At 26.7% G+C, this 19,676-nt stretch overlaps 1 protein-coding gene across 2 annotated transcripts in view; it reads right to left on the bottom strand.

Annotated features, from left to right (window-relative positions):
- Positions 1-19,676, bottom strand: part of LOC129958157 (glutamate receptor ionotropic, kainate 2-like) — a 273,917-nt gene that overhangs the window by 115,651 nt on the left and 138,590 nt on the right. For both annotated transcript variants that reach the window (XM_056070403.1, XM_056070393.1), the window contains exon 2: positions 16,022-16,174. In XM_056070403.1, the coding sequence (XP_055926378.1) occupies positions 16,022-16,174 (153 nt within the window). The remainder of the gene's footprint in view (positions 1-16,021; positions 16,175-19,676) is intronic.

The following is a 19,676-nucleotide window of genomic DNA, read 5'->3' on the forward strand; positions in this document are numbered from 1 at the left end:
AATTAACCTAATTTTGAATTTTCTAATATTCTTATTATAAATGTATTAGAAAAATATTAAATATTTAACACTTATTTATTCTTTCGATTAAATTATTGCTGAAATGCGTTTAAAAGCCAAGATGTAGCATAGCTACTGCTTACAAGAACAAAGAAATCAATGCATTTAAATCAATTTATCTGTCAGAATAGCGATCGCTTAAACCTGAAACAAAGATATCCTCTTTTAAATAAAATTTGATAAATTCGTTGTATTGAAATATCATTACGGAAATCCAATGCTAGTGAGCAGAAATTTCATTTTAAAATAACAGAATACAAATTTAACAGAATAAATGTTAAGGCGAGGAGTCCCGTTAGAAGGATTGGGTTATCAAACATTTTTGAAAAATAATGAAAAAGCTCACATTTTAATTCAGATTCATAAATAATAATTAAAAAAATTGAAAAATAATGGTGATATTAAAAATTAAACGGATTAAATTTTGATTATTTTTACAAAATGCCGAAAAAAATATAAATAAATAAATGGGTTATTTTTGCTATTAAGATCTAATTTATTTAATATACGACCTCTGTCCTGGTTGGCTATTTTTGGTGAAGTTTTAGCAAACAAAAATAATTATATTGTAGGAGCTACTGAAAAATTTGATGCACATATATTAGTAGACACGCTAGGTCAAATTATTAAAATATCTTGGCTTCCAGTGTAAAAATTTCGTGTAAGCAATCAGTTAACGATTCTAATTATTTCTTAAACAATTATATTAATTAGTTTTTCAATTTGAATTAACCTACCCTTCGATTTATTTCCAACAATACAGATTTTCTGTTATGGGGTAAAAAATATTCGAATTTTAGAAGTGCCCTATTTGTTTTGCTAACGATTCTATAGTGGCTTCTAATTATTTATAGAACAATTAATTTTATTAAAACTTTTTGAATTATTTTTTTGAATTTAGGAATAAGATATATTTTGACATGAGCAGTTTCATTTATTTAATTTAATAGCCACAATATGTTTATTAACGGGAGATAACCAGGTTTTGAAATGTTCATTTACTGTTCATGATTTTAAAGTGATTAAATAATAGTGTAATTTTATACGTCGAAATTAAAATTTTCTTCACTAATTGTGAATACGTAGTAATTTAAAAGGGCGAATTTGAAAAATGCCATACTTGTCAGCTTTATCTTAATAAAAGGTTATGCATTCAATTAACGCTAAAATACTCAGTTAAAGCTAAATATATATGATTTTAAAGACTGTTGGAATTTGATGTAAATTATTTCAAATTTTTTGTATTTAATGTTTTTGAGCTATTTACTTTTCATAATATATATTAGGATAAAACATTTATTCGAAAGGCAATAATCACGAAATAATTATAAAAGGATAATTCATCGAAAACTTTTGTTCACTTAAAGATTAATCAAGTGAAATAAAAGATACAAATAGAAATGAAAGATCGACTGACAGAATAAAATTATTAATTTGGACAGTACACTTTTAGCGCGTAATTTAGATTTAATTAAGATATACTTAATTCTAATATAAGAGTAACAAACAAATTGTTTATGTACCATATCGGTATTTTATATTTAAAGCATATGTATAGGTAAATAAATAAAAGAATAAAGTTATTTTTGATTTTCTCTTGTGCTTTTTCTTATATTTACATAAACATATAACCATCTTATTGTGAAAACAGGATATTTAAAACTATGTTCACAACATAAGTCTCCTATATTAAAAAAAATGCTACTTGTAAAGTTTCAATTTTTCTAAATTTTATAAAAGAAAAACATTTAGAAAAGACAAAAAAAATTCCATTATTCAGATCTTTTTTAGAAAATTCTGGAAAATGTCATTTAAATCCTCCAAAACTATTGCCTAAAGGGGGTTCACCTAAAAATGTTCGAAACCTCTTCTTAGAAACCCCACAGTCATATATAATGGGCCAAAATAAAATTTCTGGAGGAATGTTTCTCCCGACGGGCGACAGATGGCGTCGTTTGTCAAGACAATGGTGACGTGGAATGATTCCGGGGGCTGACGGTCAGGGGCTAACGAGGTGATTTGTCCAGCGGATCTTCCACTCTCGGGACCTTATCAGTTCTCTCTCAGACAGAAAAATGTTTTGAGCGTGACGTCATGAGGGATATTATTGTCACGTGACGCGAGTTAAGCAAAGATGGTATTCCCAACTTCCGAAGAAGTGTTGACATACTTTTTTTTCCCTCTTCCCTGATGAAGGTAAAAAAGTAAATGGAAAAAGAGGAAATTGTGTTGCCTGATGATTTTTTTTTTATCTTCTCAGATATCGTATGGATGACATTGGTTCATTTGTGTATAGAATTCTAATAAACCGTAACTGTCTGTGTAGAGTTTTTTTTTTTTTTTTTTTTTTTTTTTTTCAATAAAGCAACAAAGGACATAGGGAATTTAATTCATTCATTGAAATTAGAATTTTTAAAACTTCTTTAGTTTTCATAGAATTAATAGGCAATCATGTAGTTAAAATTTCTAATATTTATTTTAAATTTGTCTTCTGTAGAAGACACATTTTTCTGAAGTGCTAGCATTTTTTTTTTTTTTTTTTTTTTTTTTTTGGAAGAGAAGGTTTATAGAATGGAAAATAAATTAAGAAGCGTTACCTCTTCCAGCTAGTGGTCCATCAGGAGACATGCCAAGTCTTACTTTTTTTATATATATAAATGATTAAATTTGGATTTAAGTGTTGAATTTGGAAGAGTGAAATACATATAGTAACAGTGTTTAACCTATACAAGTTAGTTAATAAAATAGAATAATTTACAAATTAGCTAAAAAAGTGTAGTTAAAAAATAGTATACCAACAAATGGAAAGTGAGTATTATGATTCTTTAAGTCTCCTTACAATTCTCTGTATTGTGTTATATTTAGGTACATTTCAACAAGAAACACGGAAATGAAAATAGAGATTATTTCTTGATATTAATGAAGATAATTGTCAAATAATAGTTAAAACAATGAAAGGAAGTTTTAGAGAAAAGTCATGGCATAATCATTAAATTCATTTTACAATTTTTTTTGGCGTTATTTGCGGATTAATTTCGGAAACAGTTATATTTCGAAAGTAATATTTCGATTGAAAAAGATGCATCATAAAAAGCGTGAAGTTTTAAATCAAACATATACAAAGATATTACATTCATTTAACTTATCGACACAAGAATTTAAAATTTTACTCGGCGATGTTTCTCAATCAACAGTAAATTTCACCTCATTTTTGTTAAAAATTTGAAAATATCACCCAATTTGTTTCTTCAAACATAACTTTCAAAATTTGCATAATATTTTCTGCTAAGCAGAAATTAATAAAAGACAACTTTATTAATTTCTTTATTAAATTCTTTATTAAATTTAACAACTTTAATACTTCAAAAAGAATTATGTCTTTATCCGGTTCTTCTGTTTATCAAATTTTTCTTTGTTTTGACTTTCCTTTTTCGTAAAATTCCAGATCAGGTAAGTCGATATCAAAGATGAATCATACAGAGAATGTTCATTATTATAATATATCATTTTATCGGTATTTATCATGACATGTTGCATTTACATTTATTCTCAAATAAATGTTAGGTGAGTTTGACATGCTATTTATCGATGACGAGGGAAATTATCAGAATTTGATGCAGAAAGACATTATTTTTTTTCTGTAAATACTTTCTGAGAGATATCATTTATCACCGTCTATGTTCTTTCAGTGTATTGAAAATATGTTTACCCGCTCTTTATTGATCTCTTTAATTGCTTGGGTTGTCTGTCATTCTTTGTCAAATGGTCACACTCATACAAATTAAAAAGCCTCGGAAAAACATTTTTTATTCATTGTCATTATTTTAAAAACTCGTTTCACAGTAAATAAAACTTAATGAATGATAGTGTCATTGAAATAAAATTTCTAATAACAATATTTTCTTAAGAATATTTTTTTAAATGCAGTGTGATTTTCCTACTTGTCATTTACAAGTTAAAATGTGCAAATGAACCCTGACACATAATTTAATGCGACATATATCGTTTAATAAATTTAATTAAGTTTTTTTTTATATTTTAATTCTTAGAATTCTGAACGTTATTATTTGAAAGAATTACATCAGTTGGAATATTATTCAATTGACACAATAGCCGTGACAGATTATACTTGAATTTATTCAATATCTCTTTTTTGCCGTTAATATTAAAATATTGGTTGATAAATGAAACTGACACATTTTTTTTCTGCCATAAACTACCACAATGAAACTGCCACAATGTTAGCATCAATTTTATTAATTAAAAGTATCTTTATTAAGCAAATATCAACCACACTCAACCGAATAAAAAAAAAGTTCTTGGAAATTAAAATCAATGAGGACATAACCTTAGATTCAGATGGATTGTTATATAAAAGTTATTTTAAAAGGAATTATTAACTTAATGAAACTTAGCCAAATAAAAACAGCAAAGCCTTTCCCGATAAATGTTTTTGCTGTGCTTTTAGGGAAGTAATGATCATGGCAGATTATTAATCATTTGTAAAACGTTTTTCATTGAATTTTAAGTTATAATCTAATATGCAATCGCTATGAACTTGGTAAATTATGCTTTAAAAAAGAATGAATGTCCAATTTATTTATGTTAAAGAAGATCTTTAAGAGAGAGAAAATATTTTTAAAATATTTTTTCTAATTATATTAATACATTCTAGTTATATTTCATGTAAATCTGATTAGGATATTATTAAAAATAATGTAAAATTATCTTACTTCATTTATTCGAGTTATTTATGAAAATTAAATTCTAATACGACGATTTAATGAATTATATTCATTAAAATGAATTTATAATACACTGCACACAAAATACGATTGCTTCGTTTTTTAAGTAAAGATGTGTGTAATGCTCCTGATTTTCCCATAAAACCTTTTTGAAAGAATATGTAAAACTTATTCTTAAAATTTATGTAAAGAAAGTATAATACGCTTTATTCAGACGATGACAAAATTTTAGGATTAATAACTCTTGAATATGAAAATGAAATAGAGTTTTATTGTCTGAGGAATATTTCAACAAGACAATTTTAATTTATTCGTTTCTCAGGTAAATAAATTTCAATTTATTGTGAAAGATTTAAATGTTTTCAGTTTTTTTTAGAGTGTACGACTTTAATCTCATTTTTGTAGTAAATTTCAAACACAAAGGATATCATCCTAAGCTACACATTCCCTGCTATGTTGCTAATTCTTGTTTTAACAACATCAAAAAATAAAGTTAAATTTTTTCTATAAAAAATTGGAAATAACAACATTTTCTTTTAGATATTTAAGCGAAATAAAAATTTATATTTTTCTGACATTGTAATTGGACATTCGAAGATTTAATAGAATGTTTAAATAGAATGTCGAGATTAAATGTTTTAAATGAAATACTCAGTTTTTGTTCAAACTGGCAAAAGATAAAGAAGTTAAAGCAATCATGTCTTCACAAATTTTTATTTAAGTTTAGTTCTTTCAGATTTGTTTAAATAGATCATTGCAACTGATATTTCCTACATATTTTAAGAAATAAATTTTCAATTAATGGACCAATTTAAATTAATTTTGATTCTTTACTGATGCAAGCCAAATGATTTAAGAAAAAGAAGGACTTCGAAATTTTGTAAAATTTAAAATTCTCAATTATAAATTAAAGTAAATAAATGGTTTACTTCATATATAATTATTAATAGTCTATTTTTTAAAATATTTTATTGGAATTATATCCAAAAAAGAAAAATGTTTTCTACTTTATATTATTAAATGAGCTATAATTAATACCCGTAATATATTTGCTCTTCATCAGGTTTGCTACAATTCTGTTATATTTCAAAAAAAAATTAATTTCCGATGAAAGGTTATTTAATAATTCAATATAAGTGAATTTTAAATTAATAGTTCCAAGTAAAATGGAACATATATTTGTCTTTATCTGTATGTAAAGAATCCAGATAAATCTGCTGGATTCCATTTATACAGTTTAATAAGTTTAATGATTTCTATATATCCTTAAATAGATGTTTACAAAGATGCTTACTCATTCAGTTTGCTTGTAAAAGTTTTTAAATGGTTTTATTTCTGTCGAGGAAGCAAAACGAATTTTCAATGTTTAGTTTAAAGTAAAGTTCATTATTTCACATCTACGGGAAAACTGTTTCAAAAAATGCATTCTTATTAAAATAATCACGATTAAAAGGCTTACAAAAATATCTTCTTTAACATGAAAAAAGTACTGAAAGAAATTACCTACATATATTTATAGTTACGATATCGATTTTCATTCTCACTCTAACAAGAGCAAGTGCTTTTCGTTAGCAAATTATAAATTTATTTGTATGAAAGAAAACAAGAAAATGGTGTGTTCGTTCCCAGATATTCTTTGATATTATCCAGGAAATGCAATTTCGCTTTTAGGCTAACATACCAAACCATCCAAACAAGCAAAGATTATATCACAAGATACTTTGAGAGAGTGAAAAAAGAAAAGAGCTTTTTGAAAAATAGAATCTAGAAACGTTTATGAAATATAATTTTGTTCCCGTGTAGTTCATTTGTTCCTAGTAGTGAGGGACTTGAGTAGCTTTTATATAACAAAAAAAAAGCAAGAAGTATATTACTTTACGAACACTTGGAAGAAAAACATGCTTTTGTCGAAACTCAAATGTAATAAGACTCGAGATTCTACAAGCAATTCCGATATTTCACGGAGATGTTTTAACTAATATTTCCCAAACTTTATGAAGTATTTTTTCTTTAAAAAATATTTCTTTATTTTTTGCATTGTTTAATAGAAAGTATTTAAGATAAATGCGAATTGGATTGCTTCAATTTTATTGCCAATTCGTGACGTAAAAATTTATAATTTTTTTTTAATATCAGCTGCTTTTACTGATGAAAATAAAATTTAAAGCTCATATTAAAATTTAAATTTTCTCTTATAGAAAAGAAACACAAAAAGAAAGCTTTTTTTTCTCTTTTTGATATATAATTATAATAAAATATTCCAAAATACACTCAGTGTCAGCTAAATTATCAATTATTTTTTTCATTTTATTTTAAAATTTGGTAATAAGGGGCAGTAGGAAAAGTTTAAAATGATTTGTGGTAGAAAAATTGAAATATAAAACAGCTGAGATGCATTATTTTATGCTAAAAAGCTAAAAGTAGAGAAAAAAATTCTGACGATTGATATGGATTTATTAATTGAATTTTGTATGTAGTATTATTCGCTATTAATTCTGTTAGACTCGAAAAGTTGAATAGAATGTTTTAGAATTTAACACTTAGTAATTATTTTTTTTAAAAAAAAAGAACAACTAAATATTTCGTTAAAAATTCGAAATTCTCGAATTTTATAAGGAAATAATGTGTGGATTTTAAGAAATAAATACATAAAGCTTGAATTTACCCAAACGCACTTACACATATACATATTTATATATATGCATATATGCTCATACTATCCAAATTCCCCACTAGTGAAAAATTCCTATTATCATCAAATGTGTCCATGAAAGTCATTATAAATTCTAAATATAATTCAAGGAACAATATTCAAATACCCCTTAGTAGATTGAAAATTTTGTCAACGTACCAAAAATCTATTTAGTTTTGGATCTAACAAAGAGCAACGTGCTTTCTTTTCGTTTTACACTTGCTAGTGTGACCTCATTGTCTGTCAGATGTTTGCCAAATTATCTGATTTGTGTATAAATGAATGCGTGTGTTTGTTTCGTCATTGTCCAAATGCTAATCCTTTTTTGTGAAACAAGTCGTTCTATCATCCAATAATTATTTGTCGCCTTATTTATCTTATTCCTTTCATATATTTTGTTTACGGAAGAGTTCTCGTTCCAACTCTCTAAAACTTGTGAAGCATAATAGCATTGATTTGAGTCTACATGAACTTCTAGTTTTCTACGAAACTGCATTCTGTAATAGTGTGTGGGCGCTTATCAGATTGTTTTTAAAAGAATTCAGGACATGTAAATAAAAGTTGCTGCCGGTGGACCAAACATGATTACCTAAACTGGGAGGTTATTTAGAACCTAAAATTTTATATTTTTTTAGAAGAATATTTGTTAACTAAAACAACTTAAAATATAATCATTTACATAATTTAAAGTATTTTTAGAACGGGAAAATTGTGTATATTTCTAACGGATAGGAAATAAGTATTTTATACAAAGAGAGGGTACCGAGCGAATTCATTAAATACACATCTTTCTAAAATACAAATTTCATCACCTAATATAATAATACAAAATACAAATGAAAACGTATGTAATATTTTAGTTATTCATTTATGTCCTGAAGAAGTTATATAAATAAATTTCCTGATTTAGAAAAAAAAATGATTAATTCGAATACAAGCCAAGATAAAAACTAAAAAATTCAAGTAAATTTTTGAATAAGCATTTAATATAATGATAGTTTATTAATTTTAATTTACCTGAGTGAAATATATGCCTAAATTAAATTAATTAATTATGTAATTAAATAATGTTAATTCAATAATTTTGTTAATAAAATAAATTAATTAAATAAATTGATTAAATAAATTATGAAAAAAAAAGGTTACAGTATTTAAAATCATAAAAAAGAAACTATTTAAAAATTAAAAATATAGAAGAACGCATTCGACATTAAAATGAATATCTTTTTAAGATGCATAATTCAATTTTCAAATTAATAGTTACTCAAAACACTAATTATATAAATTCAATTTTCAAATATTATACTCGAAAAATTTAAAACTGAAAAAGAATCTTATGATATAAAGAGTGATAGAAAAATGCGGAATATAAAAGAGCGTTTATCCAAACTGAATCAAGAATTGGAATGAAATTCAAAATAAAATTGTGGGGTGAGTAATGCTGGAGAATGCAAAATATTCGAGTCACCATATAAATATGAGTATTTCCGATACAGCAAATGCACTGAACGCAACACGTGCACGCAACGCATGCACTGAACCTTGAAAGATAACTCCGCTCCGCTCAAAAGCAGTCGGATAAATCTGAATAACCGGAACTCAGTAACAGCATAGGCGGAAACTATGGTGAGTTCTGAGAACCATCTCCGGCCATGGCACAACCCTTCCCATAGGATACATCTTTAGTAAAAGTAGCTGTTCCACACAATTTCTCTACCTACCTGCTCCATGAAAACCTATCAGAATGCCGAAGCCGGCTTCTTATAACCGGCTTTGAATTGTCTCGCGGGAGAGGAAAGCATATATAGAAATAGGATTGGCAATAGGACTATAAAAAAAAAGCAGCAAAATATTTCTTTTTTGTCCTGTTTCTACAAACTAGCATCTTTTTGGATCACATTTTATTCCCTTCTGAGTTCAATGGAAACCGGTGCAAAAAGAGAAGCAGTACTCAAAGTACAAAGCTGGCCGTCAACGTAAACCACACACACCTCTCTAATTTATTAAAATTCATTAAAAATCCGGGGAAGTATGTACGAAAATTAAATTTTTCATTAAAAGAAATATTAATTATTTTAAATTTCATAAAAATGCAACGTTTTTTTCACAATAATAATTCGGAAGTTATCGAAAGATATAATTAATCGATTTCCAAGTTATCACCTAGGTGCACGATTTCGCAAAGTACATTTGCATTACAAGTCGAGCTCCAGCAAGTAGACAAAACACGGCACATACATCTTTATTATTAGTAAATACAGAGAAAGTGAAAAGATAATTAAAAAAATTATTCAGAATCAAAGGCAAATAGTAATAACGGAAGAATAAGAAAACAAATATAGTTCTTTTTTCATATTTTAAAGTTTAATGTCTAGAGACTGGAAAATTTTCAAATAAATATTAAAAAAAAAAAAAAAAAATTCTTTTTAACAGCTTGCAAATGTAGCATACATATTTAAGGGTCAATTTTCTTTTTTTAATATATGTTCTCCTGGTTATTGGTAGGAAAATCAGAATTAAAATACACTTTTGAATTAAAGAAATGTGTGAAGGCAGACAGTAAAAAAAGAAAAAAACACAAACAAAGAAGAAACGTTTAAGATTAAAAAAGATATTTACTAGAAAAATTTTGAAACATATTTTTGAAAAGCAAATTGAATATTAGCAAATATGTATTATATAATGGCTACTTAAAAAGAATTTAGTCTGAAATTTAAATAAGTTATTTAAAAAAAATTCTGAAAAAATAGTAATAAGCTTTATAAAATGTAAAACATTTCTCATTCTTATCCTCATTACAAAATAAAGTAACTGAAAAAATTTTTAACATACACAAATATACATATTTATATATTACCTAACCTTTATCTTAAAATAAGATCATTTCATCTTACGTAAGCTATTCATTTTTTTGACTGAAAGAGAATAATAAATTTTTCTCAAGATTAAATACTTGCATAATAACTCGTAAATACTTTTGATGCAAATTTTTAATCCCTTAATAGTAATAATGCATATATTTAATCTCTTAATAACAATGAACGTTTCATAAAAGCCATCTGAAAACACAAAAACATACTGTTTTTTTATCATTTAGAAATAATTAATGCTCGCTTTATAATTCAACCATTTTATGGGAAAAAATAAACAATTTAAAAACTTCAAAACATTCTTAGTTCAAATTATTTCATGACCAAAAACCGCATGAAGTTTCATTTTTTAAAAAAGCAAAAATGAATTAAAAAAATAATAACATAATTTTTTTTGAAGAAATGTAAAACAAAGATATCTTTCCTTTCGGTTTTTTTTTTGGGGGGGGGGCGGAGTTAATGTATAATTCAATACAGAAAAAAATCCATTTATTTTTTAATTTTTCTTTTAAATATTATATTTTTAAATTATTTTAAACCAATAAATTACTTATTTATTCCGTCAGATATTTTAGAAAATGCGCGAACAATCTCAAAATTATTTATAATGCATCAAAAATGTATTGTCATTTCTACTTTTAAATGTTACGCAAGAAATTTCAAATATTACTATAAAGAAAGTTTCAACGTAAAAGTTATATACTAAGATTATTTTAAATGAGGGTTGCAGTAATTATTGGAAAAAAATTACTTCTTTTTGAAAATAAATTGACATAGAAAATGGGAAATAATACCTCATGCTAAAATTTTTATTAATATTTGTGTAGCTACAAAACTACAAGGATATTGAATTTTTTTCTTAAATAACTTACGTTACAGTTATGAGATGATTAAATAAATGGAAATATAATTTGTTTAAAAATTTACGGCGGTTTATATAATCAGAATTTTGATTATGTATAGTACCGCTACTGAAAATTATAAAATATGCTTGGGTAGTTTAAATATATATATATATTTTCTAAACAAAAATGTTCCTTTATATATAAAAGAATGTTTCTTTTTTCTGGTGGAAATAAGAAGTCTCGTGCAAAGAATTCTACTCCATGGAGTATTCTTTCATTTCTCGCAAAAATTTTATCAGACCATGAAATGTGACTCATGCAAAATTTATATGCTGTCATTTTTTATTTGAATTTTATGAGTTATTTCCAACTTTTACTCTAAAAGCCTTTTTGTACCAAAACGTGAATTGAATTTTTTAGTTCCTTTGCATTTTTAAGGTATTTCAAAATGTAATATTCTGAAAACCACATAACAAATTATTACTTTTAAGATAAGGAACAAATGATTTAATTATTTTATCATAAAAAATGAAGTGTAAACAACATAGAGTATTCCGTAGTACAATTATTATTTTACTATCCAAATGCACTTTAGCATCGTAAATATTTTCAATCTATTGATAGAAGTCAATTTTAATATCAAGTATCGGGTAAAAAATCTCAAAGAAAAGATGCATGAATGTATTTTTCTCTGAATAATCAACTTTTATTCAACGTTTTTCGTCTGAAAAAAACCCAATGAAAAGCTCATTTACTAATGGAATGCTAAAAGAAATAGAAAATTAAAGAATAAATAATAGGAAAGAATTTCATTGCAAGTAGTAGTGGAAAAAGTAAAACACTTAAGTTCGATATCAAAAATCTGATATCAGCGTGTGCTACTTTCTAATATAAATTTCATATCAACATTTGATATTTTCAGCACATAATTTTTATCTAATACTTGTTGAATAGAAATTAAATGCTTTTATAAATAAAAAATTGTCTTCCATATAATATATGTCAAATTTTATGCTTATTTCAAGTTTGCACCTAAGAGGAAAGAGTAATAAACAGTGTAATACAAAATGAAATGTTCAGAGGATAGATTACCCAAAAACCGAAACATGTACTCATGATTACTTTTTTGTCAAAGTTTAATTCAAAACATTATTCTTTTTCTTTTTTCCTAGAATCATGTTCTGTGCTGCTGAAAAAAAAACGTTATTGAAATATAGGTAAATATCATAGTATTAGTTTATAAAAATTCTTTTTCCCATCCTGCATTTGATTATTATCTCCCATTTCAAATTCCATTTCAATTGCAGCAATGCGAGCTGCAATAAAAATATTATTTTTCTTATTAGTTAAAAAAAAATGTGAATAAAAAAGTAACTACTTTTTAACGTTAAAACTAATTTGCTATCGACAGGGGGAAAAAATCCATTTTATTTTTCAGAAAGTAAAAGAAACTAATTTAATTCACTGTATTACTAGGCTAGTATTATAAATATATTTCGTGTATGTTTAAAAAATATATATTGATAAGTAAAATAAACAGCGATGTTTTAATAACAAAAGCAGGGATTTAAATGGATTCTTCTAAACATACATTTCAAAGAATTTTTCTGAATATAGTTCTAAATCCAACAAATGTGCTACATAAAATGGAATTAAACTACATTTGCAAGTAAACGAAATTTATATGAAAGTTTTCTTAGATTCATTATATATTTCATGCTATGCCATACTAAAATTTAAACAATATTAAAGACAATTATTTTTACAGACGTATTACGAATTCCTGATATATACAGGGTAGTCAAAAAAAAACTTCCCCTATATATGAAGCCCTAGTGGCCTATCCGCTCAAGCAACGAACCAAAATTTCAGACATGGTTGTTTGAAGGTATGTGCTGCAGATTGTGATGATCTAAACAACGCAGAGCTCACGGTTACGGTTACAGTGAGAGAATTTTGAAATTTTCAAATAGCAACACCCACTTTTTCCTTGCGCAAATTGATCCGCGTATTGAAAAACCACAAATGGCATTGGAACGATTAGAGTGTGACGAAAATTACCGCCGTAAAGCATATGCAAAGAAGAGCATTATAAAGGACCAATGATAACACAGAGAGGAAAGTGAAAAAAAGTTTTTGTTGGAATGGAAAGTTATAATTACAGGTTTTCAACGTGTTCATCTTCGCAGGCGACAACGCATCGCATTCGGGAGATTGTGGACAACAATGCCGAACGTAGCATGAAAGGACAAATCTGCATATCTCCACGTGTTATGACATCTTGCAATTCTGACACATCTCGTAGATCAGGCGTATACACCTTAGATTTCAGATAACCCCAGAACCAGAAATCCATAGGAGTGAGTCGGGGGGATCGCGGTGGCCACGGAATCGCAAAGTTACTAGAGATGATACTATCACCAAAGTGTTGTTGCAGCACTGGTCGAACACATTGGGCGACGTGTGGAGGAGTCCCGTCTTGCATCCATACAATGTCCCTAATGACATTTCATTGCTGCAATTCAGGAATAACGGAATTCTGCAACTGTGTCAGAATTGCAAGATGCGATAACACGTAAAGTTATGCAGATTCTTCCTTTCATGTTACGTTCGGCATTGTTGTCCACAATCTCCCGAATGCAATGCGTTGTCGCCTGCGAAGATGAACACGTTGAAAACCTGTAATTATAACTTTCCATTCCAACAAAAAAAAATTTTCTCTTTCCTCTCTGTGTTGTCATTATTCCTTTATAATGTTCTTCTTTGCATATGCTTTACGGCGGCAATTTTCGTCACACGCTAATCGTTCCAACACCATTTGTGGTTGCGCTGATCAATTTGTGCAAGGAAAAAGTGGGCGTTGCCCTTCGAAAATTTCAAAATTATCTCACTGTAACCGTAACCGTGAGTTCTGCGTTGTTTAGAATCACCACAATCTCCAGCGCATACCTTCAAACAACCATGTCTGAAATTTTGGTTCGATTGGTTGAGCGGATAGGCCGCTAGGGTTTCATATATAGGGGAAGTTTTTTTGGACCACCCTGTATTTAAAAGCATTATAGTTCCCTATTCATAAAATGTATTGGCATTCATTTTCAACATACATTGGATTTACAAAAAAAAAGAATATGCTATTTTAATATTTAATTATTTAAGATATAAGCCATTAAAATCTATATAAATCAGTAAAAAACATTTTTTTTTCATTGGTGCAGTTGTTTATAATTTTTTTTTCTTTATTTCTGTTGCAAAAACAAAATAAAATCCAAAAACCTAAACAAAATGGAAAAATAAAATCTTTTAAAAACACGACTTTTGAAAGCGTTGCTACACTTTCGGTATTCCAATCGCAACTATTCCTGGAACATTTATTTATTTTTATATCTATCCCTTACATGTAAATCAAAACTTCCTGCTAATTGGAAACAAATGAACTCTGATGGTTAATTTGGCAAATTAATACTGGTGGCAATAGTTTTCGGGAGATGAAAGATAAATAAATAATACAGAAATAATTTAAAATTTTCAAAAAGATTTCAATCATTTTTTTGTAACATTCATTATAACTGACATTTAAAATAATAATTAATAACATGAATTAGAACAAGTAATTGTATTATAGTTAATAAAAGAAGCACTGTCAACATTTTTGAAAAAAATAGCTCATGGAGAAGTAAAAAATATTAATTCTGTATGCCAAATTATCATTTTCAAAACCTTTTGACAAACTGAATTAGTCGTATAAACATTTGAAAGGTTTTTAAGATTTATAAATATTCTTTAGGACCATTTATACAAATTGGACATATTTTGAGATTTGGATTCGTGCCTTCGTTTAGGTACCGCTATCAGATGATTGTGTCAAGCAATATTACATCTAACATCGACATTTTTTTTTCTGTTTTAATCTAAGCAAAATAATGCATTCTATCACATCAAAGCTGTTGTGAAATTAATCTAATACATTTTATCAAATTTCTTTTGAATTATCCCTGAATAAGACTGATTTTGTTACTTTGAGTACGCAGTTTAAGATCAGATGATTAAAGAAACTTATCCTCAGCTTATTACACTTATACATAATATATATGACGGTGGACTAATACGTAAACGGTATCCCTGAGGTTGAAAGGATCTCCTAAACTAATTGTATTAATATTATTTTTGTATTCATAGCATTGCCAATATGAGCTCGATAAAATGCAAACATCCAGATACAATCTTTGCAATATAGCTCATTCAGATGAAATTATTTCCCCGTTGTACCATCAATTTTCTGAGATGCCTGAGCAGGAATTTAATATTTATCAGGATGTATAATCAAGACATCAACCTTTCAAATGTAACATGGATTTAAATGACCTAAAAAAAGATCTAAATTCTCTCAGAAAAAGTATTTGAATTGCTTGCTGATAAATTAAATAATAAAAAATTGTCTTGATAGTGGGACAAAAATGATCTTCTACCATACTACTAAAACTTATTTGTTGTCTTTAATCTAATGAGAACAATTTTGAAATCAAAATATTAAATATTTCTCATAAAAATATATAATCTATGGCATCCGATTTGATGAATAGCACATTCTTAACTCAACAAAAAAGAAAGGGGAATATTAATAAAATAGCTTTATTATGAGGTTTAAATGCTTACGGACAACAATTGGTATATTTTGAGTTGCAAAAATGCAATAATGAATTAGTAATTTTATCTGTAGGCTAAACAGAACAATTGCGATGTAAAAGCACTTTTTCTCTTTCCAGTTGAAATGTAGATCTTTTTCTTTCGAGAAAACCCTTTTCTCCTTACCTGTCTTAAGTGCCCGAAAGCTATCCTGAGGGGCGACCTCTCTAACCTTCGCTTGCAGTTTGGCTCTCGGAAGCTTTGATTCATCCGTATTGATCATCTCAATGGCCTTACGAAATGCTAAATCTTGGTTGTCATTCGTTTCAAAAAGACCTCCTGCAAGAAAAAAAAATAAACTTTAAATTCAATTTTTATGATATAAGATATCTCGCTATTAATTTATATCATTCAAAAAGGAAAAGGAATTAATTTATATCATTCATTGGAATAAATATGCTAAAATTAAACTAAGAAATATCAAATAATTTTCGTACATAAATGATTTTATTATATGACCATACAATATGGACCTAAGTATTTTTAATTTTCTTCATTAAATTTTAGTAAAAAAAAATAATTTTAAAGTATGTGCTTTAAATTTATATATTCTACATAGAAAAGATTTAAAAAAAATTCATAGCCTCATGTTGAATAAAAATTACCTCAGACTAAATGCAATACAAACGACTTAATACTGATATAAAATGTTGTTTTTAAAGACAATTAATTACTTTATATAAAAATAGCACATTGAGTTAGCCATATTCTATTTTAGGGAGCCATTATTGCAAATTGCTCAAGTCATAATCATAAAACAGCACCAGAAATATTCAAGAACATTTTACTTGCTGTACTTGATTTTGAATAGCAAATCCATTTTTGCATTGAAACAATAAAGAGTCAGTTTATTTGAATTCATCAAGGTTATTAAAATAACATTGAATTAAACTGAATAAAAATAAAGGAAATAATAATCATGACAGCTGTAAATTATTTCTCCAATCTAAATTAAGAAAAATTATGAGAACCTAGTAATAAATATGCATATGCTAACCGTAATATAAATATTCATGATCGGTTTTAATAAATTCCACCTGTTCTTAGAAGCCATAATCTTCGTTTTATTTGATTGAAAATAATTGCTTTTACTTTAAGCTTTTAATCTTAATATGTCTTTATTTCGTGTTTTACCGCTCTAAATATTAAAGCATCAAATCATGGGTAACTTTTACTTTATTAAATAAATAAGTTTTTCTCAGCGTTTTAATTTCTTTCTTTAAAGAAATAAACTTCTTTCTTCGTTCAGATAGATTTATAGCCTATGTTCAATCTATTAAAGACCATATTTCTCTCTTTTCTCATTTTCGTTAAGAAATTAAAATGCTTAAAAATAGGCATATAATCTAAATTTAAAAAAATATCTCAGATAGATGATTGGATCTAAAAACATAATCCTTCATGATTTAAAAAACAATAACTGAAAATATAAAACTTCAAACGTGGATTTAAAATTAAAGAAATAGCAACGAGGAATTGAAGAATTAAGAATTGAAGAATTAAGGTTAAGAATTGAAGAATTAAGAATTCGATGATAACTGTTTTATCTTGAATGCCTTTGAATGAATAATGAAATATTTTAAATTCTATTATTTTTATAGTAAAAAATATCAAGAAACTTTATGAAAATTTTAAAAGATTATAAATGACTAAATGTGTAGAGAAAAGTTTTTTGTCTTACACCATTCCGTAAGAAAATAATATTTATGAACTAATGTTGTTAAGACGATTTTTTTCAAAGTTTAGAAGCTAAAATCTTTTTTTAACATTTTAGAGAACGCTGCCTCTGAAACTTTACGCATATTCCCTAATAAAAGAGTCATCCTCCAATTAACATAAAAATTGTTGATCTTGAGCATATGAGTTTTTTTCTTACTTCTTATTAAAGTAAAGAAAATTATTAGCTGATACGTATTTTGGATGTCTTATGACGATCGATTTAGATCAAAATCAGAAACAAATCTACAATATAAACTAATACACTCTTCGATTATTACATGCAAATATACAGACCGACGGCAATCAACTCGTTGAAGGATTTGTTACACATTCTAATAGGAAAATGTATTTTAGATGGCAAAAGTCTGTACCAAATTTTACTTATCGAAATTTCTTTCAAAATTTGATAGATGTGTATTTCATTTTGCTTTCTTAGTACACTAAATAGTAAAAATGAGTATTATTAGATTTCATTTTATTAAGAAAATAAAGAAAAAAGAAATAATTTATTGTGTAATGAAATATTCAACAGTAAATGTGACTTAATTTTCTGCATTACCGCGTTTACATAAAGGTGAATTTGAAAAATCATATGTTTATGAAATCATCCATGCTTAGCCTTGGAAATAGCGACACACGTGTTATTGGAGCGAATCTGTTTCATTAATCATGGCATTAACATTTCAGTCGTCATCAGGTAGGCGTGGAATCGATTACTGTGTTTCAGCATGGATTTCGTTGCAAAGTTATCGCAATGATGCAACTCCTATCACTAAAGCAATCATTATTTGTGTTAGTTACCATTTCATGTCCTTTGTAAATGGGCACAAAATTACTTGGAGATAAACGTTAAGCATTACTCCAGAAAATATGGCAAGGGCTTATATTGTCATGTTAAAATGTACACTATTCTGCTCGATGATATTATATTTAAATGTATAATTGAAAACATGCATCATTCAAGAATATCATTAAATCCTCTGCAATCAAGAATATTTATCTCTCAATATCTTTTCCCTTGCAGAAATTTTCAATTTATTGATTATTTCGAAAATATGGCGCTATATATGTATATGCTCTAACGTATATACAGACAATCATATAGAAAAATGAACAGATGACATTTAATAACTTTTTCCTAAATTTTTCAAATGAGCCAAAAATATTAACATCATAATATTTTACTAGAAAAAGTTTGCTTATTTAATATATTGGAAAGATCAATTCAAGAAAAAGTATTTTTGATTATCTACAAATGTATAACCTAACTTCTAATATGAAAATGAAATAACTTTTTAGTTTTAGTATTCAAAAGTATTATTCAAAAATAACCGGGGTAAAATGAGAATTTTTTTTCAAGAAAAAATCTGGGTTTAACCCAGCAATCAATAAAACCCAGCAGTTTAACCCAGCAGCTCAATAAAAAAAAAACGCCTTTCTATTTAAATAATTTTGATCATAAGTAAAATTTTCATATCTTTTTTTTTCTCCGATCTTTTAACCTTATTGTACAAAATTTGAGTTTAAAAGCCTCATTAGAATAGCCCTACGTCCTTAGCAATTCGTTAAAAATAGTGTTACATTTTCACAGTCTGAATAATAATTTAATTATATTTTGAAAAAAAAAAGATAAGAAATGGAAAATTCAAAAATTTTCTCTTATACTTTCTTTTCGATTCAGACATTTGTATAATCTCTAATGAAATTTTGTGGAATTATTTCAATTCGAAATCCATTTAAATTTAACACAATGTATCTAAATTGCTTTCAAAATGTGATATATAAAATATTAATTTGCTACGGCAACAAATAATTTGTTGTCTCATAAATAATTTTATTAAATAATGTGTGTCTCATAATTAATATTGTTGAATAATCTGTGTCTCATAAATAATATTGTTGAATAATCTGTGTCTCATAAATAATATTGTTGAATAATCTGTGTCTCATAAATAATATGTTGTTGCCTCATCAATAATTTGTTGCCTCATAAAATATCAATTAAAAAAGACTTCATTTATCACATTAACATGTTTCCGTGAATCTTTAAATTTTTCTATAT

This window comes from Argiope bruennichi, chromosome 2, assembly GCF_947563725.1.
Source record: "Argiope bruennichi chromosome 2, qqArgBrue1.1, whole genome shotgun sequence".
Classification (NCBI taxonomy): Eukaryota; Metazoa; Arthropoda; class Arachnida; order Araneae; family Araneidae; genus Argiope; species Argiope bruennichi.